This window comes from Corylus avellana, chromosome 6 (assembly GCF_965113065.1).
Source record: "Corylus avellana chromosome 6, dhCorAvel1.hap1.2, whole genome shotgun sequence".
NCBI classification, from domain to species: domain Eukaryota; kingdom Viridiplantae; phylum Streptophyta; class Magnoliopsida; order Fagales; family Betulaceae; genus Corylus; species Corylus avellana.
The window spans coordinates 16,821,876-16,845,233 of record NC_142495.1 but is presented as its reverse complement, the minus strand read 5'-3'; the positions used below and the strand labels follow the sequence as shown (position 1 = coordinate 16,845,233).

Genomic DNA, 23,358 nt, shown 5'->3' with positions numbered 1-23,358 from the left:
TGATCACATTTGAAAGCAACCAAACTACCATGATCTATCAATGTCAGAGAAAACCCTAAAATATACAAGTAATTTTACAAATCGAAATTTCACAAATTAATGAGAAGTACTAAATTATACAAGTAATTTAAGAACTACACAACAAAATAATTACAAGAACTCACAATATTCCCCCAAAACCCTTAATTTTACCCAAAACCCTAACTTTAACTCTAACTTGAAAATTACAGGAAAATGAGGTAATTCTAATGTCTTGGGCATACCTCCTAAGAAAGTCTGTGCTCTTGGTCAAAGAAAGACGAGAACCACGAAGAAGAAAATGATGCTTTGTCCTCAACTTGGGTTATGTGCTGAGTCGCTATCGAGTGGGTGTTGGAATGCTGTCGTGTGGGTAGGTTTGCAAACAAACGGAGCTTCACAACTTTGTTAAAAACAGGCGTGCGTTATGAGGGGCACTGTGGTCATTTCATGCAGTGGGTTGGGTGCAATATGGAGAGACTCAGCCTAAAAATATCACGTGAGACGCACGTGATGGACTTTTCGTCTACTTAGATGGCAATGAGTGACGAAGGGTTTTAATTGCAAATTTTTAAAATCTTCGGAAAGTACATTGCAAATTTTTAAACATTGTAGTTCAAATTCGAAAAGACTTCAAATTTCTAGGGGGTAAAATGCATTTTTCCCTATTTTGTATATGGCTTACGTCGCTTGTGACACTTTTATGTAGTCATTCTTTTGCATGTAAAACTTTATTTACATAGATGTATTAAACAACTCTAAATGTGTTATGTCATGTCTAATGTCATTTAATTTCCGCTGCATAGATATAAACTCTGGTGAATCATGGATTATGCATATAGCTTTATGAGACTTATTATATTATCAATCAGGTTAATACACAAGTTCATGGCATACTGCAGTATTGCTATGCCACTACGACAATTCGCATTACATGTGATATGTTTTCAAAAAAACATCATATATTTTATCAAGGGGTTGTCACAATTAGAATGGGTTGGAGGCAATCCCCTCCAACCTAGTTTGAAAGTTTTAGGGATTGGCCTGATAGCGAAGGCCCAATCTGATCGCAATATTAAGGAGCAACCCTCTTATGGAAGCCCAACCATGATCGAAGGAATCCTTCTCTGTTGGCGGTTTGTCCTGAAGGATTGGGGCTCGAGTTGGCCAGTTGAAGTCCCAGACGAGCCTATGAAGTTTTTCCACACGTTTTTCCACGCCTGACGCACGATGAGACTTGTGGCAGAGACGTATCTTTGAATTATCAATAGAAGAAATGACTAATTAAGGGATCGCCATGTCGTACACATCACAAGCCATCATATAAACGTGACAAGGGTCTTTTTGCATTAAAGAATAATAATTACACATCATGAGAACTAATCGGAACCCCATAGCGTACTCAATCTTACAGGCCGTATAGATTATGGGAAGACAATACTTGGCAGGTCTCCAAGTAGTAACATCCCCAATCTCAGAAGCCAACAAATTACCTACAATGGACAATGTGTATACATTTTGCACTCTTCAATGACAACCTGTTTGTGAAAGTAGGTGTCGTGTCAATCATGCGCTTCTTGAGCTCACTTCATGTACGCAAGTCAGGTGACAAGTGTGGATTCTTCCCTATGGAGACACATAGTCCCTGGCATTTTAGTAATCAGTCACATCACAATTCAACCGCCTGACAAGAATAATGCATAAAACCCTCAACCAAAAGAGCCACACAAAAAAAAAAAAAAAAAACTTTGCATAGGCAAATGAGAAAAGGCATATATAAATAGGAAAATGATTGACCAAGAAGGTAAGATCCATAAGACATCAAAAACTCAGGTTAATTCCTTATCCTCTCCTTTCACCCCATGCTAACTTAAGCATCAGACGATCTTTGGCTTCGGCCGAAGATCTTCTCACTCACTCCTGTTTTGCAGCAACTCATAAGGACCCTACCATCATCGATTTGTGAAAGCCCACCTTAGAAGACCCGAAGAGCAAAATGAAGAACTCGACCCAAAATTTGCACCAAGAAATTTTTGTCCGTATTGAAACTTTAGATAAACCTTAGGATAGAAACCAACACATCCTAAGGGGATATGTAGAATCAAGGCTAAGATGCATACCACTATTGTTTTCTCCTTGTACAATATGCAAGCATAATTAGATTGTTGCAACTTGCAAGACATTTCTTTCAATAATCATCAGTTCAATCCGTATCTTAGACCTAAAGGCAACTCTAACACGCTAGAACTACTTGGATGTTACCATAGTAGCATATACTCATTGGAAATTGCTCATTACCTCTATAAATTGGTCAAGAGGGGCATAGATGGGGAAGAACCACAAGCATTCCCTCAAGATCCATTGAATCATAACTTGACACAACCTTACCAGGGCATCAATAGGACCCAAAGTGATTAACACTAATTAGGAGTGAGTGATTCCCATTGTGAGATTTGAATTCGCTCCCTAGTGTGTGCCTAATCACATGAGAATTGCCTTGAGACCACTTAACCAATGTCACTAACGGTTGAAGTTATACCTCAATTGGTCTTAACAAACCTCAATCCAAATAAAGCCACCCAAGCTATTTGACCTTTGAAATTGATGAAAATGTTGCAAAATCAGGCGAAAAATATAAAATCAGTTCCTAATACTTCATATGGTTATACTGATTTGCAATAAGGTCTCAATGGTATACAAATATTGGGTAAAGTCCACTTAACCCCCTCAAACTACTACTCCAATGACAATCTACTCTCAAAACTATCAATTGCGACAATTTACCCCACAAACTACCAAAATAATGACAATGTACCCCCAATTTTAATAAAATGACGAAATTACCCTTACTAAAATAAAAACAAAAATACTAAAATTTATAAAAAAAAATAAAAAGAATAAAAAAACTAAAAAATAAATAAAAAGCAAAACAGGGATGTCGGACCACCCCTAGATGGTGGTCTGACCACCCACTAGGGGGTGGATCGGCCACCCCCGAGCGATTTCTGATGAGCCACCGCCATCTCAGTAATTGGGTGGCCGGCCACCCCCAAGATGTTTTTGGGGGTGGCCGAGCCACCTCAAGATGTTTCTGGGGTGGCGGCCACCCCTAAGATGTTTTTGGGGGTGGCCCGCCACCCCCATGATGTTTATAAATAAACAAGGGCTATCATTTACCAAGTTCATAGCCTAAGCAAAGCCTCTGTGCCGCCCATCAGAGACCTGGTTCTTCCTCTTCGTTCTCTCCTTTTTTCAATTCTTGTATGAATTTCAAAGTTTTAGAAAGATTTCATTTTTCTTTTTTGTTATATGCAAATACATGGGGTTGGTTGTGATGATTTTAAAAAATCTCGTTCTGAATGCTATTGCCATGGCATGACAGACACGTTTACACCCATAGAATATGAGCGCTGCCCAATTTCAATTACATTTAGTTTATTACACATTCATTTGCTCACATATTATTCGATCCTGCATGGTTTCTTGATGGTTCTGTTTGAAAATTTGTTGTGTAAATGGAAAATTAATTATGTATTTGGAAGAGAAGTAAAACGCTTTCAAATCCTTGCCTTCAGTGGTGGCCGATCCACCCTCTAGGGGTGGCTCGGCCACCCCATGCACCTGGGGGTGGCTGAGCCGTCCCCTACCACCAATGGGGTGGTTCTCGAACCACTCCTGTTTTTTTCAACTTTTTTTTTTTTTTTTTAAAATAAAATTAATTTTAAATATATTTATTTTTTTTCAATATTTTAAGAGTATTTTCGTCTTATTGAAAATTTCATAGGGGCAATTTTGTCATTTTGTTAACATTAGGGGTATATTGTCATTGTTTTAGTAGTTTGGGGGGTAAATTGTCGTAATTGATAGTTTGTGATAAATTGTCATTTGGGTGGTTGTTTGAGGGGGTTAAATGGACTTTACCCAAAAATATTCTGAGAGCTCCTTCTAGAATACAAAAATAACAAAAAAGTCCCAACTATCAAATTCCGTTCAAAATTTATAAATATATAAAATATATAAAAATTAAAAAATTAAAACTAAAATCTTTTTTTTTTAAAAAAAAAAAAAAAAAAAAAAACTGGAGGTATGGATGGCCACCCCTTTGGCCAAATAATGCCGTTTGAGGTACCTACCTGATTAAATAATGATAGCGAACAGCCCCAAGGACCTGATGCACCCTTCTTTGCCACTCTTCCACTTCTCTGCATGCCTCGTGAAGATCAACAGAGCTTCATCATGTATTAGAGAAAGAGATATGTGAATGTCATATCATGTGAAGGTCGTCTAGAAAGGGTTGAAAGATCAGAAACTTACAAGCAGTGGCAGGTCCTAATCTGAGCCACCTCTCATTGCAATACGAAGTTGGGGTGGCTCCATTTTTTTATTTTTTTAGGAGAAAATGCAGTTTAGTCCCATAAGTTTCAGGAGTTTTTTTAATGTTAACCTTAAAGTTCAAAAATTAGCAATCTACCCTCTTAAAGTTTCAAAAATTGACAATATAAACCCTCTGTTAAATTTTTGTCGCCCCACATGCTTCTCACGTGACTTTTTTACCGATTATCTTCCAATTTTGCCCTCAATCTAATTCAAAACACCCAAGGCAATGCTATCAATCAACCAATCTCATACCTTTTCTTGGTTCCTCAGCAATCTATCGGTCGCTCACACAGGTCTGCACTGACGGGCCGTGTGTTGAAGGTGAACAACTTGCTGGTCCCACCCTTCCACGTTCGGAACGTCTGAAACGCCGTTTCGAGCTTCTGAGTCGTCACCAACGATGGGAACAACTGAACGGTGTAACCCTAAGACACCAAGACGGATCAGTTCCGTCTCGGGTCGTAACAGAAAGTTTGCTGCAGGGTCCGAGCCGGGTTCGTTTTGTAAGCCGTGATTAGCTTTCTGACCGAGTCTTTCTGCGTCACGTTTGGAAACAGAGATTGGACGTAGTCACATTTGGAAATAGAGACTGGCGTACCAAGCTCTTTGGTGATTGGTACGCCAATCTCGCTCAAGCAGCCCTGGACCTTCTGATCGGAGCCGTAGAAAGTGGCGTACCGATCAATGCAGCCATCGAGAACCTTGACGAGCTCGGCGGCCAAAGGGTGGCTAATGGCGAACCCACCACCGCCGTAAGCCATCGTGTATGAGTGCGTCACATCCTACTCCACGCTCTCAGAATTCCCACCGATGTAATACATTTGATTATGATCGTATTTCTGCAAAACATTCACCAAATTCTCGATGAAAAACACCGTGTCGTCGTCGCCCATCACGAACCACCTCACATTTTCCGACCCCAACTCAAAAGCTCTCCTTCACGATGCGCGCAATCTGGATCGCAGAGCGCAAGCCGTACCAGCAACTGTACTTGAACCTGGACGTATTCCTGGACACTTTGTACGGCAGCGAGGTCTCAAGCCAAGTCACGCCGTCCGGAGGCTTCTCCTCCGGCGACCGGTGAAGTTTTGACACTGAGGAACCAAAAAAAGGTATGAGATTGGTTGATTGATAGCAATTGCCTAGTATGTTTCGAATTCAATTGAGGGCAAAATTGGAAGATAATGGGTAAAAAAGTCATGTGACAAGCACGTGGGGCAAATTTCATCTATTTAGACGAAAAAAATTTAACAGAAGGTTTAAATTGCAAACTTTTGAAACTTTAGGGGGTAGATTGCCAATTTTTGAACTTTAGTATTAAAATTGAAAGCTCCTGAAACTTTAGGGAGGCAAACTGCATTTTTCTCAATTTTTTAATTTTTCTTTTTTAATTTTACTTATTTAAATCTTTTTATTTTTTATTTTTTATACCAAATCTTTTTTATTTATTTTTTATTATTATGAACCGCATGTGTAGCTATATACTTAGATCTGACTTGACATACTAATAAAATCCGTCATGATTTTGGACTGAATTAAATAGTATGAGACTTATGTCATTTATGCATACTAAGTAGGATTTTCCAAACATTTTTATACCACAAAGAGCTTATTGCAAATAAATGTAACTGCATCAACTAATTTTGCATTTTTTTTTCTTTTTTCCGCAAAGTCATTGAAGCTCACCAAGGATAATCAATATCTTCTTAAAGAATCCCGACCGTCGTGGTAGCACACCAAACAAGCACCATAAAGACCATTACTACGATTACATCATTCACAGACTGATGGAGAGTTTCTAAAATCTCCACCTTCAAATCATGATGAGTTTTAGCCCATATTAGGTCAAATTCAACTCAAATACCCCCCAAAACCTTTGAATCCATCTATTTTCCTGGGATAGATCAATGACATGGCCTACGGAGAGTATTAATTCTATGTTGGATGCAAAACATGGTATCCTGGATAATCCTGTCATGGTGAATTCGCAGATTAAGCTGCAAAGAGATTTTACTTTTAGAGCTCTTGAATATCCAATCAATATCCATTGAACTATCACCACCCAACAATAATACACTACCCCTAATCTCGAGCTAAATGGAGTCTGAGTTGGCTTTATCCGAAGAATTTTCATGCCTATGGCATAAATCCCCACCTCAATGAATAGGCATTTCACGGCCATGGCCAGGCCAAAAAAGATTATGAACATAACATCCCTAAGAAAATATAAATAAAAGAATAATTACATTCTCATTCAACCCAATTGATGTCAAGATGTTTTAGGTTCGTTAGCCAGTTTTGTGCATCTTGAGCCATACCAGGTTTAGATGGTGTCTTGTTTTCATCCTTTACATCAGTTGATCTTACATAATCAATTTTCTTATCCTTGGCAGGGTTCCCCTGCCTATTGGGGTGCCTCACCTCGAGGGAGAGAAGGCGTGAAACTTCATGAAGGCCCCCCCATTTTTCCAATGCACGTGCAATGTCGTAGCGCCCTGTAAAAGTTTCATGCATATTTTATTGAAAATGGACTAACAAATCACAACATTCACTTCACGTAATGAAACAAGATCTATAAATATTTGAGCTTGGAATTTAATCATAACACCTGGATTTGGTTTAGGTGGTCATGATGTGATGTAGGCAATACAGCTAAGGCAGTTCTTGCTTGTGCTTCACTCATGGAAGACACCAAGTTGTGATTATCGATTCCCTATTTTCTTTTCATTCTCCAACATTTCAAAGGATGTCCATATAGCCCATTTAAATTACTATACCTAAGAAATTTTGTAAACTGTGCTGTCTACTATTTGTCAACTAATTGATAAATGGGGATATATTGATCTTATCTTCACTTACCTGCACGTTCAAATGACTTTCTACTGGGCATAAATGATGGATCCATTCCCCAGCTCTTTTGGAATCGACCTATCTGTAATTAAAAAGAACGAAAAAAAAAAGAGAGTAGGAATTCCATTAGAACAAGGTATTTAACACATTTATAAACACAAAATGACACGGTTTTTTTTTTTTTTTTTTTTTTTTTTTTTTCTCCAAATTAATGGATACTTCAAGTTAAACTAATATCTATTAACTATGGGGCATGCAAAAACTCACTCATGCAGCTATTTACATGATATGAATGCTTTGAGTTTCAAAAGAGTTGCAAACTAATAATACCAAGAAACTAGACACCTATGACTAGATCAAGTTTAAGTTTTACATTACCTCTTCTTGCAAATGTTCAAGGTTGTCCCAGTATCCCTTTGGTTTGCGGTATTTGTATGCAAGAGAGAGATTCATCAGCGAGGCAATCCTTCTGAATCCACCCATGCGTGTGATTGCCTTCTCGATATCTACCCTTCCATGCAAACGAAGTTGCTTTCTCATGGGCATAAATCCTTCTTGCCCATGTTCTGAAATAAATTTCAGGAGCTCCGCTTTAAGAACTTCAATATCTCTCTGTAGGCCTGGAACCCTGGGCCTCTGTCTAAATGAACTTTGACCATTCAAAGCACAGACCTGCTCAGCTGGTATACAATCATCAACTATATTAATGCTAGATGAAGCAATTTGTTCCTTCGAGTATCTATTTTGGTCACGGGCTTCCTCTGATTGATCTGCTTCCCTTCTTTCAATATAATCTCGAATTGCACACAAGTTTGATGGGAGATCTTCATATATAACCTAGAAAGTAGCAATGACTATATATCAAATTCTTTTTATAAATAATATGTTAGAAGTAGGGTTCCTAATTCTAGGTCCTCTATTTTTTTTTATAGTCTCTCTCTCTCTCTTCGACTTTCCCTCTCTTTTTCTTTCATATTCTTCAACTTATAACACCCAAGAACCTCATAAGCAAATTATTTTCTTAAGTTGGATTGAGACAGAGGAGAGCTGATTCTCCTCTAACACAAAAGATAATATTAAGACATACCTCCTCCATAATCGCTTCAGAAAGAAAGGTATCCTTGCGCATTTTTGACTCCACAATGTACTTTAACAGCGTGTGATGATTTCCTAGTTGCTCAAGAAGCCATTTACCTTGAAACGAGTCAAAGTCCCCTTCAACTTGTTCGAAACTAATTTCTTGTTCAAGATGTTCACAAAGGTCTAGCACAACACGTGCATGAAGTACCATATAAAGTAAGCCCTTACATCCTTCCTGCATAATCAATAATAAAAAAAAAAAAGAATGTTATTTTCCTTAACATAAATTCTTAGCATGACACTATTGAAACCATTCAAGCCATTCAAAGAACATCTTAGAAGAGGTTTCATAGCTAGAGGTGCTAGTGGTGGAACCTACGGGTGGGGTATCTGGTATAGTGTTGGTGGTAGCATTATTGTGCTGGGGGCGCAATGGTAGTGGTGACTGTATGGTATACACCTTGAACCTGTGGCACAACCCTCTACCATTATATAACTGTGTTTTCCATTTCTACATGTATCTTGTATCTTATTTCATGTGCCTTTTTTTTCCACTGTAAAGTATATAAATAAGTCTTAATTCATGTGCCATTTCTACATGTATCTTGTATCTTATTTCATGATTTCCATCTTTCCCCAATATACTTATTTATATACTTTACAGTGGAAAAAAAAGGCACATGAATTAAGACTTTCCTTTTAATATAAATGACCACATTCTCCACCCAAAGAAAACATTTTTTCTGCTTAAAGAAATGTAAGCGAAATAAAACAAGGAAGGCCTCATCTCAACTAGAATTTCTTTTCTCTTTTTGGATGACTGTACATAAATAAGAAAAAGCTGTACAAAGAGATAGGGGCACACCCCAAGCAAGAACAACAGCTTAGAAAGGCGGATATGTCGAAAGAATTGGACAATACCTTGTTGTGCGAAGAAATTTATTGGCGCAAAAAATCGAAAGTTTTGTGTCTCAAGGAGGCGGACCGAAATACTTGGTTTTTTCACAAGGTGGCTAATTCTCATCGTAGGTACAATCGTGTGCAAGTGTTTCGTATTAATAGTGTCTTATCCGACGATCCAATCGAGGTAAAAGATCATATTGTGCAGTATTATCAAAGCTTATACTCGGAGCAAAGCACTTGGAGACCTAGAATGGATAATCAGCCTTTTTTGTCCAATGATGAGGAGGATAATAGTTGGTTAGAAAGAGATTTTGAGGAAAAGGAGGTATGGGAGGTGGTAAAAGGTATGAAGGGTAATAAGGCACTGGGTCCGGATGGCTTTTCCATGGCTTTCTTTCAAGCTTGTTGGGGTGTAGTTAAACATGATGTTATGGCAATTTTTGCTGAGTTCCATCGTAGACGTCAATTGGTGAAGAGCTTGAATGCAACTTTTATTTCCTTGATTCCGAAAAAGGTGGATGCGGTGGAGATGAAGGATTTTCGGCCCATTAGCTTGGTGGGAGGGGTGTACAAAATTGTTTCTAAGGTACTTGCCAATAGGATGAGAACTGTCTTGGGTAAGATCATTTCCAACTCTCAAAATGCTTTCATTGGGGGTCGTCAAGTCCTAGATTCTGTGCTCATTGCAAATGAACGTGTGGATAGTCGTATGAAATCAGGGGTGTCAGGTGTTCTTTGTAAATTGGACTTGGAAAAGGCTTATGACCACGTAAATTGGGACTTTGTTTTGTATTTGCTGCATCGATGCAGTTTTGGAGGGAGGTGGAGGGCTTGGATAGAGTGGTGTATTTCGTCAGTAAGATTCTCCATTCTTGTGAATGGTTCTCCAGAAGGCTTCTTTAACAGTTCGAGGGGAATTCGGCAAGGGGATCCTCTTTCTCCGTTAGTTTTTGTGCTTGTTATGGAGGCCTTGAGTAAGATGGTGAATGCGACGGTTGACCAAGGCCTTTTGACTGGATTCTCGGTAGGAGATAGGGTCTTCTCGGAGTTGGTGGTTTCTCACTCTTTATTTGTAGATGATACTCTGATTTTTTGTGAAGATTCTCTCGAGCAAATCCGGTATGTGCGCCCCATTCTCTTATGTTTTGAAGTTGTGTTGGGTTTGAGAGTTAATCTTGGAAAGTCAAAAATTGTGGCTACTGGTGAGGTGGAGAACATTGAGGCTTTAGCTAATATCCTTGGGTGTAGCGTTGCCGATTTGCCTATGAAGTATTTAGGTCTGCCTCTTGGAGCGTCGTATAAGGATATGTTTATGTGGAATGATGTGATCAAAAAGATGGAGAGTCAGATGGCAGGTTGGAAGAGAATGTATCTCTGTAAGGGAGGCCGTTTAACTCTCATTAAGAGTACGTTGTTTAATCTTCCGACTTACTTTTTGTCTCTGTTTTTGATTCCTATGAGTGTAGCAAAAAGGCTTGAGAAAGTCCAAAGAGATTTATTGTTGGGAGGGATGGGAGATGAGCCTAAGTTGCATCTTGTAAGTTGGAATCAAGTCTGTCGTCCCCTGCGCTCTGGTGGTCTTGGCATTCGGAAGATGCATCAGTTTAACCAAGCTCTCTTAGGGAAATGGCTTTGGAGATATGCGGATGAGAGTGAGGCTCTTTGATATAAGATCATCAAAGCTAAGTATGAAGACCAGGATGGTGGGTGGTGCACGAAGGAGGTTTCAGGCTCTCATGGTGTGGGCTTATGGAAGCATATTCGACAAGGTTGGAACTTCTTTTTTTTTGATAAGTAAAAGTCATTGTATAAAAAGCGCAAGGGGCGCAACCCATGTACACAGGAAGTATACAATAGAGCCCACTACACGAGCTTTAAACTGAAAAGGACGCACATAAATCTATAAATTCCGTAAGCGTTGAAGCTTGCGAAGAAGACCCCAATATCCTCCAAGAGAAGAGGGTTTGTAGCACCCTTTGCTTCAATGCTGTATTGCCCATTTCATGATCCTCAAAGCTCCGCGCATTCCTTTCTCTCCATAAGGACCACATTACACACAAAGGAGCCATCCTCCAAATGTGCACGGCTGATCGCTTTCCCCTTTGCCCTCTCCAACTTTCCAAACATTCCTTCAAACTCCTCGGCATCACCCACATTATACCAAATAGCTGGAGTATCATATTCCATACCTCTACAGCAACTTCACAATGCACTAAAAGGTGATCAATAGATTCGCCACTCTTCTTGCACATACAACACCATTCTGTCACAATGATGTTCTTTTTTCGTAGGTTGTCCAATGTTAAGATTTTTCCCATAACCGCCGTCCAAACGAAAAAAGCCACCCTCGGAGGAGCTTTACTCTTCCAAATAAGCTTCCACGGACCATCCACCGGGGCTGGATTTAACTTCACCTTGTAGAAAGACTTCACCTCAAAAATTTTCCTCTTCGAGGGAAACCAACAAATTTTATCTACCCCACCTTGCCTTACCTGTTGTGAATACAGCAATTCGAAGAAACTTGAAACCTCCTCCAATTCCCAATCATGAACAGGTCGAGTAAATCTTACATTCCAATATATAGCTCCATTTATCCTCTCCATATTCTCCTCTACCCATACCTCCTTATCACATGCAATATTGAACAAGGCGGGAAACAAATTCTGCAGAGGTGCCTCCCCACACCACACATCCTGCCAAAACAACACACGAGATCCGGTTCCCACCTCGAATCGTATATGTTGCTTAAACTCATCCCACCCCCTTCGGATACTTTTCCACAATCCCACCCCATGTGACCCTCCTACCTCCTTGGTACACCAATCACCCCTCATCACCTCATATTTGGTCTCCACTAATTTCCTCCACCATGTATCTCTTTCATGTGCAAATCTCCACAGCCATTTACCCAATAAAGCTTGATTAAATTGTATCAAATTCTTTACCCCTAATCCCCCCGCCTCCATAGGCATGCAAATGTTGGACCAAAGGACCAAATGGAATTTGAACTCATCTCCGACACCTCCCCATAGAAAGTCTCTTTGTATTTTTTCGATCCGTTTCGCCACACTCACTGGAATTTGAAACAACGATAAATAGTATGTGGGTATACTAGATAGCGTATTCTTGATCAACGTTAATCTCCCCCCCTTGGATAGATACATTCGCTTCCACCCTGCCAATTTCATCTCCAACTTCTCTATGACCTTATTCCATATAGAGGGGTCCTTATTATGAGCTGCCAAAGGTATTCGGTTTGAGGTGGGGGAAGGTTCGAAAGTTCGTTTCTGGCATGATATTTGGTGTGGAAAAAATTCTCGAAAGCATGCCTTCCCGTCCCTGTTCAGTATTGCTAGATACAAAGAAGCTTGGGTGAAGAATAACTTTACTTGGAGGAATGGGGTTGTCGAGTGGAATGTCATTTTTGTGCGGCCCATCCAGGATTGGGAGATGGATATGGTTTTTCCTTTCTTTGATTGGTTGTACTCTTGCAAGATCTCCCTAGGTACTGTGGATCGTATTTGCTGGTCCTTGTCTAAGAAGGGTAAGTTCGAGGTAAAGTCGTTCTTCAAGGCCTTGTCCAACAGTGATCATGAGGTGTTTCCTTGGAAGAGTATTTGGCGTACTAAGGTGCCATTGCGAGTGGTTTTTTTCGGATGGACTGCGGCCCTAAGCAAAATTTTGACTCACAATAATTTGCGTAAGAGGAACCTTGTGGTAGTGGAATAGTGTTGTATGTGCAAGAAGACTGAAGAGTCAGTCGATCATCTTCTTCTTCACTGCGAGATTGCAAGTGCTCTTTGGCATACTATTTTTAGTCGGTTTGGGTTGCTTTGGGTCATGCCTTGCAGGGTAAGGGTGGGAGGGCATTCTCGAAGTGCGGTGGTGTGGAAGATGATCCCTCTTTGTCTTATGTGGTGTATATGGAACGAAAGAAATGCTAGATGTTTTGAGAATTCCACTAGGACTGTAGAGGAACTTACTCATCTTTTCTTTTTTACTCTTTACTCTTGGACGGCCGCTTGGCTTGCTCCTTTAGTGATCAGTTTTTCTGACTGTCTCTTTCATTTCTCTCCCTCTTAGGCACTCTCTTTTTATACTTCCCGTGTATGTGGGTTGCGCCCCTCTGCACTTTTGCTTTATATAATTATTACTTATCAAACAAACTTATAGAGAAGAATGGCTTAAGGAGCTAAGCCTCTAACTTCGTTCTCAAAAATATCCCACAATCTTTATATCCAACTATCTTCTAGAGATGGCTTGAGCCCATGAGATGTGCTTACTCCAATTCTTACCCTATACATAATATCATGAATTGCATTACAAATGTTCCTAAGTCTGTCTATCATGGAAGGTTCTCCTGTTCCGCTCTTTCAATTGCATGGATCATTGCTAGAACCATTAGTTTATGCATAAGGTCTTGCTTTTGAAACTTTGATCCATCTAATCAATGGTCCCAACCCAACTTCTTTATACCCAAGAAACACTGCATTTTCACATAAAAGGGTGACGTATACAGAGCAGGAATGGGCAGGAAAGGAAGAGGTGAATGCAATCTTCATCATATTGCCCATGTAGTTTACAATAGGAAGAGGCATGTCATCGAGGTCGATAGGTGCAAACGGAATGGGGAGTCCGTGGACCATCTTTTTCTCCATTGTAAGGTTGCATATGCCTTATGGTAGCTATCTTCAATCGCTTTGGGATGTCTTGGCTTATGCCTAATCAGGTGGTCGATTTCTTTGCTTGCTAGTAGACGGGTGGAACTCTTGGAGTGCTGTCACGTGAAAGATGGTGCCTTCTTGCCTTATGTGGTGCCTGTCGAGGGAAAGAAATGGCAGAAATTTCAAAAACCAAGAAAGGACGTTGGAGGAGCTCAAGTCCTTTTTCTTCTATTCTCTTTTTATTTGGACAGCTGAAGTTGTAGCTCCCTTAGTGATTACTTTTAATGATTTTCTTCTTCTATTTAGGCATTCTCTTGTATACATCATGTGTACTAGGGTTGCGCCACTCTGCGCTTTTTGAAATGCATTACATTACTTATTAAAAAAAAACAATGAACTTCTAAGATTATGCCATGAGTATGGAGTTCATAAGCATGGAGTTTATCTTGAGTACCCAGCCATCTCTAATGGTAAACCAAAGGATCATGGATGCTGAGGGATTATGTTGTCATGCCAAACAATTTTGTACCAATCTGCCACAAGACCATGGAATTGAATGCTATTTTTTGTACTATTCCTTATTAGTCGTCCTCAGTCGGATTTGGCTAAAAATGCTAAAGTATAGCATTCTTGATTTCTATACAATCCATGAATTGAGCTTCCATACAGCACTATCAACAATCTCCTGAACTGTGGCATTCGTCCGTAAGCCAAAATCATAAATAACCTTTTCGCCAAATCTCCCAACAAGAGAGCCAGACGAATACCAATCATCAAACCACAATGAAATAGATATTCCATGATCCACAAGGTACTTAAACTTCTCATAAGCAATAAATCTTAGTTTCACAAATGTTCTTGTTTCTAATTAGGTAAATGCGAACCCAATTAGAACAAGAGAGCTAGGCGAATACCAATCATCAAACCACAATGAAATAGATATTCCATCATCCACAAGGTACTTAAACTTCTCATAAGCAATAAATCTTAGTTTCACAAATGTTCTTTTTTCTAATCAGGTAAATGCGAACCCAATTAGAACAAACTGACAAAGATATTTTAGCATAGTTGCCCTCATTTTTTTTTTTTTTTGATAAATGTAAAATTGGTCCCTGTGGTTGGCCTAAATTACAAAACACTCCCTATTGTATAACAAAAAATTTATAGGTCTCCGTAGTTGGCCTAAATTACAAATCACTCTCTATGGTATAAGAAATAATTTATAAGTCCTCAGGGTAGGCCAAAATAACAATTTACTCTTTAAAATCAATTTCTATTAAGTAACTTAACAAAATCCGTTACTTTGTCATGTCATACTACTACAATAAATTAACCTAATCTCTTCTATCCCCAAGTAACATAATCCGTTACTTTGTAAAGTGCCCCCAAGTATACAGAAAATATACAAGAGAAACCACATAACTAGTAGAAGCAAAAGAAACAGGAAATCATAACTAATCACCAAAGGAGAAACAAAAAAATTGTCCACAAATATAGGGTATTGAAAAATAAAAACTTAATTTCCTCCAAAGCCCTCTCACAGTCCTCAAAACTCATGTCGTTCCTTCTCTCCAAAGATATCACAAAATTCATGAATACACCATCTTCCACATAACAACACTCCTAGTTTGCCGGCAGTTTACCAACAAGCATACAAGTCAATTACTAGTCTAGGCATAACCCAAAACAGCCCAAACAAACTAAAGAAAACCTTCCATATGGCACAAGCAACCTCACAATAGAGAAGAATATGGCCCACAAACTCCTTATTTCATTTACATATGCAACACCTATCAACCACAATAACGTGTTGCTTCCTTAAGTTGCCCATGGTAAGGATCTTACCTAGGGCCGCCGTCCAGGCAAAAAATGCCACCCTTAGTGGAACCTTAGTCCGCCAAACACTTCCAAGGGGGAAATGAAAGACATCATTACAACCCATGACACTATAGAAGTATTTAACATTATTAAAATAATGATTAAGTGATTAAATTTATCTCTTCCTATCAGCTTAAGCTTTTGGGATAACATGGTGATTTAACATGGAAATTTCTCTTTGTTAAGCAATTTGAGAACCTTCTTCACACAAAAGCTTCTATCTTTAACTTTTCAACTTGCTGTTCTGGCTTACCAATTGAGGCTTCCTTCACTTTTTGTTAGACTTCAAAATCTCTATCAATGTTTTCCAAACAACAGCCATATTAATAATTTCTTCAAGATATTCAAAATACACATGAGCCATCTTTTTCTTTAAATTCAGATCTCAAGCCACTTTTAAATCCACCAGTAGTCATACATTCACTTTCAACTATTCCACATTTACGAAATAAGTGTATATACAATCTTGCATAATCAATTCGACACAAATTATCTTATTGAAGAGTATAAAACTAATCAAGAAGATCATTTGAAGATCTCGTAGAAGAATTTCTATTTTAAGAAGCGAATTACCCTCTTGCCAAGTTGATCCAATCTTACAGGATCTTCGACGATGTGAAAACACTATGTGGCTCCTCGCTTTGATACCAAATTGATGCATAACAAAAGGTTTGATATCAAAATTGATGCAAAACAAAAGGTCTGATACAAAATTTGATGTAGGAGAGTCTGGGCAGCAACTTGTTTTAAAGTTTAGGACAAGCTACAACAACTTGGGGGTACCGAGTATACCCATATGATCAGCAACTATAGTGATCTCGCCAATACTCATGAGTTGGATCATTTGCTCTAATACCAAATTAACACAACACAAAAGGAAAATTACAGAAAATAAAAATAAATCTATGTTGAATATAGTTTCACCGATCAACAATGGAGTTTGGCAGAGTCTCACCACCAAGGGAGGAGTCACACCTCAAAAAAAGAAGTCTCATCTCTAACAAAAGTATCACACTCAGAAAATATAATTCTTCGTTCATCCATTCATTGATTCTAAACTCTTACAAAAGAACACTTAAATAGACAGATGAAAAATCATAACCCTAATTTGGTTGACTTTGGGCAAAGTCTGTTATTGAATTGCAAAATAACTTAAAACTTTGGGTCAAGCCCATTATTTGAATTACAAATAAAACTGATAACCTAAATAAAACTAAAATAAACGATTCTTTATTTTTCATCTTGCATCACCTTGCTAAGCATGTCACCCTTTGTTAAGCATGTATGTGCTTATTTGTTCAAGGCAGCCAATGTTCTCGAGCTGTGGGAGCTAAATTTGCTTCAGGTGTGCTTTCTTAAAGAGAATTCTATTGTTGTTGTGTGGTTAATGTGTGGAGCGACTAAGGACCCTTTGTTAAGCATGTTTGTGCTTATTTGTTCAAGACAGCCTATGTTCTCGGGTTGTGGGAGCTAAATTTGGTTCAGGTGTGCTTTCTTATAGAGAGAGCCGTTTCTGTTGCTGTTGTACAGTTAACGTGTTGAGCTAAAGGACTAGGGACCCCTAAGGTGTGCTTGGACTTCATTGTGCATTTCTGGGGGTTTTGGTAATTAGCTTGTCAAAAAATAAGACATCAATGTGTCCCCTGGCATATTCAACAAATGCAACACATGTTTACAGAAAATTAATGGAAGTTCAGCAGCTCAATATGAAAACAAATAAACATTCTTGAAAAGAGGCATTGCCTCAGATTGCAACTAACAATATCTTGCTTGTACCTGAAGAATGCGGACCTTGTTGTTTTCTCGTGACACTATCCTGCTGATAGCTAAATTTGGAACGATACTGCAGATAATAATTTAAAAAAAAAAAAAAAAAAAAGTCAGAAGAAACCATCGGATCTAAAAAATCAACTTCAGCAGCAGCTTGTAACATCACTCTTCTTCCATCTCAATGACCACTACTGGGCAATGAATATCTAATTCACAGTTTTGCACAAGATATAGAAAAATGGCAAACTAGAAGCTTTAAGGATCACATATTCAGTTCACCACTGCATTCCATGGAACTAGTATTTCAAGGAAAAGTATCCCAGTTTAAGCATAATACAACATTAAGTCAAAGAATGACTACTTGGATCTTTCACATCACTAAGAATTCAGTTCCATCCAAATACTCCATATAAGGCATGATGGTATGGCATTTCATATGAGTACACTCGGCGTATATTAAAGCAACCTCTCCAACATGCCACTAAATCCACTACAGACTTAGGTATAACCTATTGCCTTTTTCCACTAAATGAGGACTCCTTTGTTGGCGCCCAATGTGATTAAAGAGGATGGACATGGCTCCCAGGTGTGACATGCCCAAGTGGTTGGCTCACACACCAAAAATCAATGAGAAGAAATGTTCTGCATGTCACAGCTCAGGATGTCTTGCACCTTCTTGAGCCCAGGACATCTCAATTTCTTTCTTTTTCTCCTTTAACTTCGTGGGCAAGATTGAAAGATTACACAAATCCATCCATCAATGCTAATTGTACAAGAATATACTAGAAGGAATATTTGTCTTGAATTGGTGCTGCGATAAAGGAAATTAGAGTTTCTATTGAGCTCCAATTTGGTTTTGAGTATGACCTCATATTTATGTATCTATGTAGCAAGTACAACATATTCTAACAAGCCCATAGTTTTTCTGTTCTTATTTGGCATACACATCGTGGAGACTAACCTATATTCAATGATGCTACAAGGAACAATGAAGGATTTACAGAAGCAACTTCTTAGGGACAAGCTGCATTGGAATTAACTACATTTAGAAGTTCACAAAACAAAAGCATATATTACTTACTCAGGAAGACTTTCATATGCTGTTAAAACACTCCATACTTCATGAACAGAAGCTTTTACAGTGATGCTAGCAACAACACAACGATGAACGCCTCCGTTTTCCTTGAGCCCAAAACCATATTATCAGCAACTCTTAAAATAGTCTAGGGTCAATCAGGAAGCCAGGAGAAAATAGTCTAGGGTAAAACAGTTACCAATAGACCGTCAAATCTACGAAGATGAACCTCATCCACCATGCAAGCTCGATCAAGTCTGCAAACTTTTCCAAACACACCCCAGTTACTGTTCAATTCATTAGAAGATAGAGGCAAGGGACCCAAATTAGAGCCAGCAAATTTCTCTTTAAACTCTCCAAGTGACAATTTATCCATTTCACACAAGCCACCATCCAAGTTCTTGTAGAGTGAACTAACAACACCCATGGATGTTCGTGCTGATGAATTCCCTTTGAGTGCTATCTTCTGCACACCTTCCAAATTCCTTTCAGCTCTACAAGCCAAGGCTTGAAGATTTACAGGAAGATCCGATCTGATAATCCGCTCCAAGAAAATTGCAGGGAAATTGAATCTTGGTATGACATTAACTTCATATGATAAAGTTGTTGATGAAAAACTGCAAAAAAAAAAAAAAAAAAAAAAAAAAAAAACCAGGTTAAGGAGAAGTTAGAAGAGTAATAACATGATGCAATAGCTGAAATTGCACAAGTATTTGCATAAATAATGTATTGATGAGCAAAAAGGAAAATTTATGATGATGGCAAACCAGGCATGGCTCAGCCTGTCCAAATTTCAGCTTCGTACAAGCTCAGCTATGGCCCAAGAAGCATTACATAGAGACAAGAGACAAGGAATGCATCATTAGAGTTCAAAAGAATAAATGTTTTATAAATAAAAAATTAGTAGTATCCACTTATACCATGATGCATTGACTATTTAGTGGTTTCCAGAGCACCTCTTCTGTCACAACTCCCATTACACAAGAATTGAACTTCCATTTAGCACAGCTCTCCAAATATTAAGAGTTTTTGATATTTAATGTTTTACACTATATTTCATAAATGTCAGGAAAATTTATATATGTGAGACAACAAATAAACACCATAATGCCAAATTGTTTTCAAGGATTCAAATACTTGGATGGGGGGGGGGGGGGGGGGGGAGGGAGGGGGAGAGAGAATTCTAGAATGAAAGGTAAAGGTTAATTCGGCTCCGGTGGTTGGTCTTGGAAGAGTAAAGCTCCTCCGAGAGTGGTTTTTTTTTGTGTGGACAGGAGTGCTGAGAAAAATATTAACATTGGAAAATTTACGTAAGAAAAACATTATAGTGACGGAGTGGTGTTGTATGTGCAAGCATAGTGGTGAATCAATTGATCATTTATTATTGCATTGTGAGGTTGCTATAGAGTTATGGAACATGGTTTTTCAGTTGTTTGGTGTTACGTGGGTGATGCCGGGTAGGATGAAAGAATGTTTGGGAAGTTGGAGAGGACAAAGAGGTAATCGTACAGTTCTGCAAATTTGGAGAATGGCTCCTTTATGTGTTCTGTGGTGCTTATGGAAAGAAAGGAATGCACGAAGTTTTGAGGGCCGGGAACTTGGACTTATTGAGTTGAAGAAAATGGTGCTCCAAACACTGTTCTCATGGGGAGTAATGTGGCATTCGTCGCAAGCTTTAGCGCTTGCCGAATTTTTAGACTTATGTACTTCATTTTCAGCTTAATAGCTATTTGCTTTTGTGGGCTCTATTGTATATTTCCTGTGTACATGGGTTGTGCCCCTTTGCGCTTTTATATAAATTGATATTACCTATCAAAAAAAAAAAAAAAAGAATGACAGAAATCTGCAGTTCCAAGTATTTAATATACCGATTGGCTTGGCTTGGTTTTAGGGTTGAAAAAAGAGGAAAAGAAGCGAGAAGGAAAAACATCTTATTCCTTAATGCATCTACCATATGGCATCTACATGTGTTTAAATAGAAAAGTAAAACAAATTATTATGGAAATGCAGTCAATGCATATTACAGAAGACAATAAGAGAATAATGGCAATAAAATCAGATCAGTAGAGAATATAATCATAATCTTTCTTCAACACTCAAGCTCAGACAAAGATGTCTCACGTGTGCCCAACTCCCTTTGTCAAAATAGCCAAAAGTTGTTCCCCTTGTCTTAACATAAGGTGTACAAATTAATCCTTCACACAATTTTCCCTTGATTTAATGCCTATCAATTTCAATGTATTTAGTTCAATCATGATATAATCTCACAAAATCCTTATAATAATATCCAAGTACTTTCAGTAGAATCTTCAACCACAATTATTCACATATCCCGTGGGTCATGGATCAAAATTCAGCTTCTACACCAAATCTAGCAACAATTGACTCTTTCTTACTGCACCGGATAACTGATTTTTTTTTTTTGATAAGTCACCAAGTAACTAGATTTCTTCCCACAAAAGTGCAATATCCCAAAGTAGAACTCTGATCCATGGCTAATCCAACCCAATCTGAATTGTATAAGATTTTATTTTAAGGTGAGTATGTCAAGCAAATAACAACACGTTACTTGGTGAAGATTTCAAATACCGAAGTCGATGTGGAACGCAGCCTTTAATTTTATTTAGGTTTTAATTGTATTAGGGTTAATTAGGTCTCTCATGTTATTATGTTTTATTAAATTTTTACGAATCTTTTATTATTGTAATTCAATAAATTGTTGGTTACTTGGGTTATGTTAGGTAAGTGAATAAAATTACGTTGGGCACGTTATTAAATGGGCGTTGCCCGTGGGTTAGGGTTAGGGTTAGGGTTTAGTCTCTAAGTCTATTTACGCATAATTTTCTATTGTAATTGATAGCTTATGACGAATGAAAATTTAGATTGATGGTTTGTCAATTTCCCCCTTTGTTTCATGTTTCTCTCTCCCCTTCTTTGGGGCTTTCACGTTTCTCTCCCTTTATTTCGTCTCTTTTTCAGCTCAATTTTGTCTCTTTCTTCTACGATTCTTTTACTTTCTTCTCAACGCTTATTGTACCGCATCAAAAGTATTTTGTAAACTACTTTTATATGAACGTCCCGAAGTGAATGCATAAAGTGTGTGACAAATATAATAAACCTTGCAAATAATCGTGGATACTGATAGATGCCTTTATCCACTAGAGAACTTTCATCATTATCCCCTAACTTCTTGCATCCAAGCAATCCTATTTTCTTGAGTTGATCAAGATCCTATTTTCGTTGAGAGATGAATATCATATGCCTTGATCTAGCTACCTCAATGCAGAGAAAATATTTCAAACTCATTAGCGAGATATTTCCATAACTTTTGTATTTCTTCATCATCATTCCCAAATTATGTCATCTACATAAACAACTAAAGTAGTTACCTTTTCCTTGTAAAGACTGTTTAATGAACAATGTGTGATCATGACTTTGCTTATAGTTACACTTCTATAAGGCTCAGAAAATCTCTCAAACCACACTTTAGGAGATTGTTTTAACCCAGACAATGCCTTTTACAGTTTACAAACTTTACCATTGACCAAATTATTTTGAAGTCCAGGAGGAAGCTCCATGTATATTTCTTCCTCTAGGTCCTCACAAGGGAATTCATACTTCACATCAAACTGCTAAATTGGCCAATCTAAATTTGCTACCAACAAGAGTAAAGACCCTGATATTTCATCTTCACCACTAGAACAAATGTTTCCTCATAGTCCATCCTTAGGTCTGTCTGAAGCCTTTTGCAAGCAAACTAACCTTATATTTTTCGACCAAGCCATCAGCTTTATATTTCTCAGAAAACACCCATTAACATCCTACCACCTTTTTTCCTTTAGGTAATCCAACTAGGTCCCATGTATTATTTTTATGAAGGACTTTTATCTCTTTCAGCATTGCTTCCCTCCACTTGGGCATCCAAGTGCTTCTTGGACACTTGAGAGTAGACACTTAGGACATATAGGAGATAAAAGTACGATAGGATAATGGAAAATTATTATAAGAAACAAAAATAGATATGGAATACTGAGTACATGATCTTATTCCTTTGTGTTGAGCTATTGGAAGATCCATATCATTAACTGCAGGTATTGAGGTGTCTAAAGTGGGCGTAGGGATTACCTGAATCAGGAGTCGACATATGGCTGCGAGACTAAAGAATAATCTTACTGTTTGGATGCCTAGAATAAACTCATAACACCTCCACCAATGGCTCACATTGCTCACAAACAGTTGGCTGACAATCACATTCTAGAACATCCTGTTTTGGTAAGGTGGTAGGTACAAATAAGGGATCTGTCGTCACATGTAAAGGAAATGTTTAAAGATTTCTCTTCACTACATGTCTCCCACTAAAGACAAATCTCGAGAAGAGAAAAATAGGGTTGAGATTCAAAAAATTCACATCCATAGAGACAAAACGCTTTTGAGCAGGGGGATGATAACACCTATAGCCCTTTTTGAGTTGGCGAATACCCCAAGAATATATATTCATAAAAAAAAATAATAGTAATTGTGGGAAAACGTGTTTAATGACTTGTATTCTATACTTGTATAGTTAGCTATTTTAGGAAATTATGTAACAGCCTGTATTCCTAGAATTAGGCTGATTTGGTTAGTGTCCTATTATATCCCATAAATCATGGGATTTGAAATAACTTAGTTAGTTTTCCTTTTCTGCTGCTAGGGTTGATGTATATAGCTAACGTTTTGTGTATTATTCAAATCAATGAAGAATCA

General features: G+C 38.2%; 2 protein-coding genes, 1 non-coding gene and 1 pseudogene across 5 annotated transcripts in view; 2 read left to right on the top strand and 2 right to left on the bottom strand.

Annotated features, from left to right (window-relative positions):
• Positions 1-1,615: 1,615 nt before the first annotated feature.
• Positions 1,616-6,443, bottom strand: LOC132187938 (uncharacterized; annotated as a pseudogene). Its single transcript, XR_015912690.1, has 4 exons — positions 6,317-6,443; positions 4,648-5,489; positions 4,152-4,247; positions 1,616-1,663 (listed from the first exon to the last, which is right to left on the bottom strand). The product of XR_015912690.1 is annotated as an uncharacterized LOC132187938 (transcript).
• LOC132188901 (small nucleolar RNA snoR8a) lies at positions 3,344-3,430 on the top strand. Its single transcript, XR_009440961.2, has one exon. It is a non-coding gene; the product is annotated as a small nucleolar RNA snoR8a (small nucleolar RNA).
• The window catches only part of LOC132186750 (polyketide cyclase/dehydrase/lipid transporter), a 24,038-nt gene continuing 7,067 nt past the window's right edge, over positions 6,388-23,358 (bottom strand). The window contains exons 4-10 of the mRNA XM_059600780.2: positions 18,815-19,232; positions 18,622-18,722; positions 17,547-17,613; positions 8,333-8,560; positions 7,624-8,082; positions 7,255-7,327; positions 6,388-6,890 (exon numbers count right to left, since the gene is read on the bottom strand). Coding sequence (XP_059456763.1) covers positions 6,646-6,890; positions 7,255-7,327; positions 7,624-8,082; positions 8,333-8,560; positions 17,547-17,613; positions 18,622-18,722; positions 18,815-19,232 — 1,591 coding nt within the window. The 3' untranslated portion in view covers positions 6,388-6,645. The remainder of the gene's footprint in view (positions 6,891-7,254; positions 7,328-7,623; positions 8,083-8,332; positions 8,561-17,546; positions 17,614-18,621; positions 18,723-18,814; positions 19,233-23,358) is intronic.
• LOC148584950 (uncharacterized) overlaps positions 23,143-23,358 on the top strand; it is a 2,047-nt gene continuing 1,831 nt past the window's right edge. For both annotated transcript variants that reach the window (XM_088517135.1, XM_088517136.1), the window contains exon 1: positions 23,143-23,358. This exon is cut by the window's right edge. The gene's annotated coding sequence lies outside the window, so the exon portion shown is untranslated.